This window comes from Saccopteryx leptura, chromosome 2, assembly GCF_036850995.1.
Source record: "Saccopteryx leptura isolate mSacLep1 chromosome 2, mSacLep1_pri_phased_curated, whole genome shotgun sequence".
NCBI classification, from domain to species: Eukaryota; Metazoa; Chordata; class Mammalia; order Chiroptera; family Emballonuridae; genus Saccopteryx; species Saccopteryx leptura.
The window spans coordinates 258,024,142-258,032,212 of NC_089504.1; the positions used below are offsets into that span (position 1 = coordinate 258,024,142).

Below are 8,071 nucleotides of genomic sequence, written 5' to 3' on the forward strand. Positions count from 1 at the left end.
AAGCCCAGGCCTGCCCCTGGTGCTACCTGCCCTGGTGGGCCAAGAGCGGAGCCCATGCCAGCCCTGCGGGGCGCAGGCACTGCGGCCAGCTAGAAGGCTTGCATCAGAAACCGGGGGGTGGAAACTTCCCGGGGTGTGCGCTGAGCGCCTTGAGGCTTCTCAGCTTCAGATGCAAAGTGAGTGGGTGTCTCTGAGAAGCAGAGAGAGAGAACGAGAGCAAGGTGTTTCCCTGGGCCATGGAAACTCTATAAAGAGGGAGCTGGCCTCTCTCCTCTCCAGCAGTCTGTGGCAGCGTCCCCTCCTGACAACTGAGACTCCAGGGGACTGGGGAGGAGGGGCACCCTTTGCCGGGTGCTGCCCAAGTCTCCGGCTGCCATGCAGCAGCCCCTGAACTACCCGTACCCCCATATCTACTGGGTGGACAGCAGGGCCACCTCCCCCTGGGCCCCTCCGGGGACAGTCCTCCCCTGCCCCTCCTCCATGGGACCTCCTGGTCAAAGGAGGCCACCGCCACCACCGCCACCACTGCCACCCCTGCCACTCCCACCTCTGAAGAAGAAGAAGGACTCCAACACTGGCCCGTGTCTCCTTGCGATGTTCTTCATGATTCTGGTGGCCCTGGTTGGACTGGGGCTGGGGCTGTTTCAGTTGTTCCACCTGCAGAAGGAACTGGCCGAGCTCAGAGAGGTGAGCTGCCCTGGGGTCGCCACATCCCGAGGGGTCGCCGTGTCCTGAGGGCCGCGTGGGAGACAGCTCTGCACAGTGGGGGCAGGGGGTGTGTCCGGCCAGCCCGGTCCACGTGGATGGACTGCGGGCTTCCTTACAAACTGCTTCTCAGTCTTTTCGTCCTGTCCCAGCAGTGGATCGTTCTAGTCACTCAGTGGCACAGACAGAGGCTGGGAGGCTCACATCAGTAGGACTAGCTTCTCTCGTGTAAAGAATTGGGGCTGAAATGGGACCAACAGCTGCCTTCTTCCTCTCTGAGTGAGCAGGTCAGCCTGGGAAGCCACATTCTAAAGGAAGAAAAGGAACTTGGAGTCTCACTTAGAACGGCATTAGTGCAAATGGCCAAGCTAATATTTTTCTTTGTTTGTTTACTTTTGAAAAGACTTAAATATATTGGAAGTATTCCAAAGCACAAAGCTGAGGCATGAGAAGCCCCGGGCATGACCAGGATCTGAGTTAGGAGAGGGCAGGAGGTGTTTAGAGTCCTTTCCAGGGCCTGGCGTATTTGACGAGTCTGCCACCTTGGCTGAAATAGCTTTATAGGTATTATGTCACTTTTCTCTTTCTTTTTGCCAGTCCTCCAGCCAAAGGCACACAGAGTCATCTTTGGAGAAGCAAATAGGTGAGTCCTTGTCTGCATGGACGTGGAGTTTCCGAAGATGGTCTCCAGAGCCGGACCCTGTGGGTGGGACCCCATGAATTTCATCTGTTCTCAGGCACATTTACCTCCTGTGGGAATCCTGGCTGATTCTGAATCTCTGGTCCTTCTGGTTCCTTGGGCAGCCCTCCACTGCAAAGTAAATTTAATCATTCAAAATCAGTGCATCAGAGTACTGCACACAATTCAGAGCATTTCCCCCTTGACCTTGAGACACACACTTCTGCAACCCTGGCCTTTATGCCCTGGCAGCTGGCTCCAGGCCAGCGTCCTTCCTCAGGCCTCCTGGGTCCCGTGCACAGGATGGCGGCTGTAACTCCAGGAGGAGCAGGGATGGGGTGGGGGACAGAGAGAGATGCTTTTAGGAAGGGTCTTCTCCTCTTTAAATTCTCTAAGATAACTCAAGAATCAAGCTTTATTTAAAACATACTCTACGGGCTATTTGAAGCTTTGAACAGTGGGAACTCAATCATTCCCATCAGGATGGTTCTTTGGGGGAAGACTAAAGCCACACTATTCAGAGGGTGGGCCAGCCCCACCCACAGAGGTGATCGCCAGCTTCGGCCATAAAGGCGGACCCTTTGCGTAAAAGCCAGGACAGGAAGAGGGTGAAAAGATGGAACATCTGACCACGTGAGATTTCAGGGCATGGCTCTGGAAAGTGTGGACAGGTAGCTTTAGGATACTCTAGCTCCTTAAACTAGGATTCATTGAACTTTAGGTTTGGGAAAGAGTTGGGAAGGAGTCTAGGCAGCCCTCTGGTCCGGTCATCTCGTTTTTCGGAAGAGGGACGGATGATCTACCAGGCAGATCAGGTGACATGCACAAGAACCCTGGTGTGGGACTACGGGGCTTTCCGGTAGGTGGCCTGGTGCCTCTGTGAAGACAGTGAGTAGAACTCGTTAGGAATTGGGAACAAGACAGAAGTCAGCTCTGGGCACCCAGCAAGGGGAGCCTGTTTCTCAGGACGTGCCTCATTAGGGGATCCCAGCCACCCTGCCGCCCTAGAACGGAGGAGCCAACCTTCGGGTGCTCTGCCCCCCTCCCCCGCCCCCTCCGGTCCTGGGTCTGAGTCCCAAGTGTTAGAAAGTCCAGTTGCACCCAAGCAGAGTAGAAATATTTGCTAGAAAAAGAAAGCCTCTGGTAGATGTCTAGACTAAAACAGGTTTGGAAGTCGGGGGACGGTGGCTGGTGAAACAAGTACTCAATTACTCATCTCGCACCCACTCTCTGGAGTCGTTTTTTGTGATTAAAAGTCAGTCAACAGATGAGTCAGGGCTGCCAACCCCAAAACACAATGATCTTCTCTAAATCAACCAGATGGACCCCAACTTGGTGAATTATCACATGGAAATCAAATCAGCAACTTGAGTAATAAGAGATGCAAATTATAACAGAGGACACCCATTTTCATCCATCAGATTAGTAAGGTTAAAAAAAAACCCCAACAACCCAGACTGGCAAGAATGTGAGAGGCCAGGGTCTGTATGAGCAAGTGCTGGGGGCCAGGGGCCATGTGAACTTCTCAACCTCTTCTGAGGGGCGGTTTGGGAACACCTATCCAAGGGTTCATCTCATTGCAAAGAATTTACCTTAAGAAAATGACCAGAGACATGCCTGAACATTTCTGTATCAGGATGTTCACCACTTCCTTAGAATGCTATTTATAATAGACAACTCAGAAGAAGCTTAGATGCCTCTCAATAGCTTAGCTAAATGCACCATGGTGTCTCCAGAGGAGAGCATAATAGGCAGCAACTAAAACCCAGATATGAGAAGGACTCTTCATGCCCTGGAGGGTGTACGTTCTGCAGTGTTGGGTAAAAAGACAGGTTCGTTTAATATTGACTGTATGCACATAGATGCATGTTTTTATGCTCTTGGCAAAGAGCTTGAAGAATTTATATCTTAACCTGAGAACAGTGATTTTTTTCTCTGAGAGGTAGTTGCTTATGTACTTTTGTTTTTTATTTTCCATTTTTCACAGCAAACTCCTAATTCATTCACACGTGTTCTTGGGGGCACTTCCCGTGTGCCAGGCTGGGTGTTGGCTTGTAGGGGAACACTGAACAGGAGAGACAAGGGACTGCCTTTGTGGTGCTTTTAGCAAGCTAAAGAAGCTAAACAAAAGAGAACAAACAGACAACATCATTTCAAAGTGCATTATGTGTTCCTAAGATAGAGTGGTCTGGAAAGTCCCCTCTAAGGAGGTGTTGTGAGTGTGTGTGTGTGTGTGTGTGTATGCATGTTCAGTGGGGTGGGAGGGTAGTGTAAAGCATTAGCATTAAGAATGGCATGTGCGCTCTGGCCAGTTGGCTCAGTGGTAGAGCGTCGGCCTAGCGTGCAGAAGTCCCGGGTTCGATTCCCGGCCAGGGCACACAGGAGACACGCCCGTCTGCTTCTCCACCCCTCCCCCTCTCCTTCCTCTCTGTCTCTCTCTTCCCCTCCCGCAGCCGAGGCTCCATTGGAGCAAAGATGGCCCGGGTGCTGGGGATGGCTCCTTGGCCTCTGCCCCAGGCGCTGGAGTGGCTCTGGTCACGACAGAGCAACGTCCCGGAGGGGAAGAGCATCGCCCCCTGGTGGGCAGAGCGTCGCCCCCTGGTGGGCGTGCCGGGTGGATCCTGGTCGGGCGCATGCAGGAGTCTGTCTGACTGTCTATCCCCATTTCCAGCTTCAGAAAAATACAAAAAAAAAAAAAAAAAAAAAAAGAAAGAATGGCATGTGCAAAGATCCTGGGGCAGGAAATAGTCATCACCCAAGTGGAGGCTCTATTCCTAGTATATTTATTGCAGCATTTATCCAGCAGATAAGTTCACTGAGTGCTGTCTATGAGAGCCGCACCATACAAAGCTCTCTGAGGGATACAAAGAAATGCACCATTTCCTGTCAGAGCAGGGCCATGTGCCAGATGAGCTGCAGAGATGGCTTGTGGTGTAGAACTGTAGACGGGACCCAGCCTTTCCTTTCCTGTTCACTAACACCTCGTTTGTGATGGGTGCTCTTGGGTTAGGGCTACAGAGGTAATGATGGCTCAGGAAATGTTCCCAGTTGATTGGGGTATTCTCATGCACCCTTCTAAGAATCTTTCTTGAACGTTTTAGCTCACTTCATTAGCTCAGTGGTAGCTCTATTTGGTTAAATATCTGAAGTCAGAGGAGTAGTGTCTGTGTTGAGACCTGTTGTCTATGTTAACTCCTTCAATTTGATTTAGCAAACATTTGTTGGTCGCATGTCCTGTGTTAGACACTGAGCTAAGTACCCCGGTGCATTAAAGCTACAGCAAGGAGTTTTTTACCATTTATGGGAGAGGGTAAGACAAACTACACAGTTTTCACAGAGAAGGGGAGTCCAAGTTGACAAAAGAGGTAAGGATGGTGATTCTAGGGTTTCAAAGGCGGGGAAAAAAATCATATCTGACTAAAAAGGCTTGGCAGGGTGTCTCAAAGAAAGAGGTGTTTTCGATGGTATTTGTAGGGTTGATAAGAATTTGACACAACTCTTTTTTGGGAAGGCATCCGGGCGGAAGGATTGGCCTGGACAAAGGCGTGGAGGCCGGGAAGCTGGGTATGTTCCGGTCACACCAGGAAAGTTGGTAGAATGCCACTGGGGGAAGACCTAGTGGCCAGGAAGCAAATTAGCTGTGTGCTTTGGCTTCCGACCTACGGAGTCCTAAGGACAGTCAAGCCAGAGCGGAGAGGGTCCCGGATCTGGAGTCGGGATTCCCGAGTAACCCTGAGCAGCTGGGTCTTCTTGGACAAGTCGTCGACCTTCTAAGCCCATTTTGCTGTCCATGAGGTGGGATAGTAATCCCTACCTGAAAGCGTTGTGGCCTGTTCTAACTGCAGTCACTTGTATGACAGCTCTTCATTAGTCCATAAAGTTATTAATGGATGTTTATGGTAACACGATAATTTGCGCCTTTGTCTATCTTAGTCTGCTTTATTTTTTTAACCTCTCCCTGTGTGAAATACTGGGGCTGTGAGTTCCACAGTTTAGTCTTGCCTGATTCGTTTATGTTAGACTGTTGCCTTTTATGCTTAAAAAATAACATCTTTTATATAAGTGCCCTGTTTAGAGTGCCACCGAACGAATAGTTGTCTCCCTTTCACTTACATCTTTCGTCTCTCTATGACAGGTCACCCCACTCCACCCTCTGAGAAAAGGGAGCAGAGGAAAGCGGCCCACTTGACAGGTGTGTATTCGGAAGGGGCAGGTGGCCGAAAGCATTGCTCTGTGCTGGGGAGGCCAGTCCCTGGGGGCCAGGCCCGGTCCTGGCGGCGGTGAACTTGCAGCATGGGGCCGTGTGGTGGAGTGACGTGATTGACAGCGACGTGGCCTGGCACTCCGCGCGGGAAGTTCACCAGCATCGGAGAAGTGGGTCGGCACCGCAGCCAGGAGTGTGTCGCTGTCTCTGGGATTGTTTAGGCCTGAGGCTGTCGAATGACCCCGTTCAAATAGACAGGCATTTGTTGAGCACGTGTGTGTGTGTGCGTGCGCGCGCGTGTGCACTCGTGCGTGCCAGGCTTTGGGGACATGGAGTTAATAATATGTGGCTCCTGCCTTTAAGGAATTTGAAATTGAATAGGGAGAGGGGGACATGGGTCATCATTTCAGTTTTGAAGAGAGTTCTCTGCTGAAGGTGTGTGCGTAATACAATGGGGACTGCGGGAGAGGGGGCTGTACCCCGGGGGGGGGCTGCAGGTGAGGGGCTGGACTAGAGAATCCCTGGGGTCCTTTCCCACGTAAGAACCTTGGCTTTGGCATCTCCCTTCACGGAAGAAACCCAGAGCCTGACCACTTGGGGGCTCGTTTTGATGATCATAGAACCTTTGTTCCAGGGAGCTAAACTCATGTCACTCATTTCTCGCTGCAGTTGATGAGGGTATGTTTCATCGTCCTGTGGTGTGTCCCGATAATGTGGGTGATAAAATTGAGGCCAGGCATTTGGTAAAGGTGTCGAAGGAATTTACTGATGGCTGAGTCTGGCCCCTCGGCCAGTTCTATGGTCGCTATGTCATTTTGGGTTAATAAAAACCAAACAAAACCAAAAGCTCAATGGAGGAAGGGCCCCAAGTTTTGCCTTGGAAGCTTTGTTTTTTGGGGGGCATTCCTTGTTAAGAGCTCCCTTCTGGTTTGGTTTCAGGCAAGCCCAACTCAAGAGCCATGCCTCTGGAATGGGAGGATACCTACGGAGTGGCCCTGGTCTCCGGGGTGAAGTACAAGAAGGGCAGCCTCGTGATCAACGACACCGGGCTGTACTTTGTGTATTCTAAGGTGTACTTCCGGGGCCAGGCCTGCAAGAATCAGCCCCTGAACCACAAGGTCTACACGAGGAACTCGCGGTATTCCCAGGACCTGGTGCTGATGGAGGCGAAGATGATGGACTACTGCCTGGCCGGCCAGATGTGGGCCCGCAGCAGCTACCTGGGCGCCGTGTTCAACCTCACCAGCGCCGACCGCGTGTATGTCAACGTGTCTGAGCTCTCGCTGGTCAGCTTCGAGGAATCCAAGACGTTTTTTGGCTTATATATGCTCTAAGACAAGCGCTTTATCGTTCCTTGTTCCAGGCGCTGAGAATGTTGTCTTGAAGGAGGGTGGTCTTTAAGCCCACATAAGGTCAAGTGAGACGACATGAACAGAGAGGACCTTGAGACCACAGGATCCAGCAGGCCTGTGGATCCTCCTCTGACCCACAGTACGTGAGCAGGACGGGAGGAGGAGGAGGACCGCTGAGGAACATGGCACCCGGGGCTGCCGGCCAAGGTGCAGAACAGGGAAGAGCAGCTACCAGGGTGTTCCACACCCAGCTCCAGTGGCCGGGAGTGTTTGGGCACACTGCAAAGGACACCTTTTAACTCACCTCTTGGCGTGGGTCTACTGTCTACCTCAGGGGAGCCTGTCTTTCAGGTGTACGGTGTGACATGAGTGTGTAAGGGACGGGAAGAAGACTAGGCTTGCGTGATAATCTCAAGGGACTGGGAAGTCAGTGTCTGGTGGCACGTCTTTACTCCCAAAGCCCTGGCCTGAGCTGCCTTGTGATGGGAACCGAGAAGTGAGGGAGGTCTGTGGGAGACTCAGTTCACTCCCTACAGCATGTATCTTTCCAGAGCAACTGTAGGGCGTGTGTGTGTGTGTGTGTGTGTGTGTGTGTGTGAGAGAGAGAGAGAGAGAGAGAGAGAGAATGGGAAGGGAGAACATGCATACTGTGAAGGACGTGTGTTAGGAGACTATCGGGTACATCTGGTGTAGAGTTAATATACTTCTTGGCCCCCAACTCTAACAGCCTCCCAATCTTTGAGAGTCAGCCGGTAACACTGTTTTCCTATAATATCACCAATATTTATATAAATTTTGTGCATTTTTTAATGAAGAGAATATGTGTAATAAAAAACTATATTTTAGAATGCAGATAAACATTAGGGATGTACCTTTTGGAAATCACAAAGATTTGGATTATTTTTTTCCTGTATTACTTCTTCCTTCTGTGGCTTCTTCATTTATTTCTATTTATGGCCCCTTTCAGGAGAATTTGCTGGGGTGAGAAGGACTCTTTCAGGCTCTTGTCCCCTCACTGTATTCTCTTCCCTCTCTATTCCCATTATTCAAAGTTTCCATTGCCGGTATGCTCACCATCATGGTTAAGCTCCCCCAAGTTTCCATAGATCTGATGACAACTTGTCTTTTCCT

General features: G+C 50.9%; 1 protein-coding gene across 1 annotated transcript; it reads left to right on the top strand.

Annotated features, from left to right (window-relative positions):
* The first annotated feature begins 212 nt into the window (after positions 1–212).
* FASLG (Fas ligand) lies at positions 213–7,448 on the top strand. Its single transcript, XM_066366026.1, has 4 exons — positions 213–687; positions 1,303–1,348; positions 5,520–5,576; positions 6,528–7,448. Exons 1-4 carry the CDS (start codon positions 376–378, stop codon positions 6,920–6,922), a joined length of 810 nt encoding a protein of 269 aa, XP_066222123.1. The 5' UTR covers positions 213–375; the 3' UTR covers positions 6,923–7,448.
* Positions 7,449–8,071: the final 623 nt, after the last annotated feature.

Excerpts from the sequence above, each read along its gene's own strand:
- FASLG (XM_066366026.1), top strand. The coding sequence starts at position 376 with ATGCAGCAGCCCCTGAACTACCCGTACCCCCATATCTACTGGGTGGAC. Across the intron at positions 1,349-5,519 it reads ATCTTTGGAGAAGCAAATAG|GTCACCCCACTCCACCCTCT; the intron begins GTGAGTCCTTGT and ends TCTCTATGACAG. Across the intron at positions 5,577-6,527 it reads GAAAGCGGCCCACTTGACAG|GCAAGCCCAACTCAAGAGCC; the intron begins GTGTGTATTCGG and ends GTTTGGTTTCAG.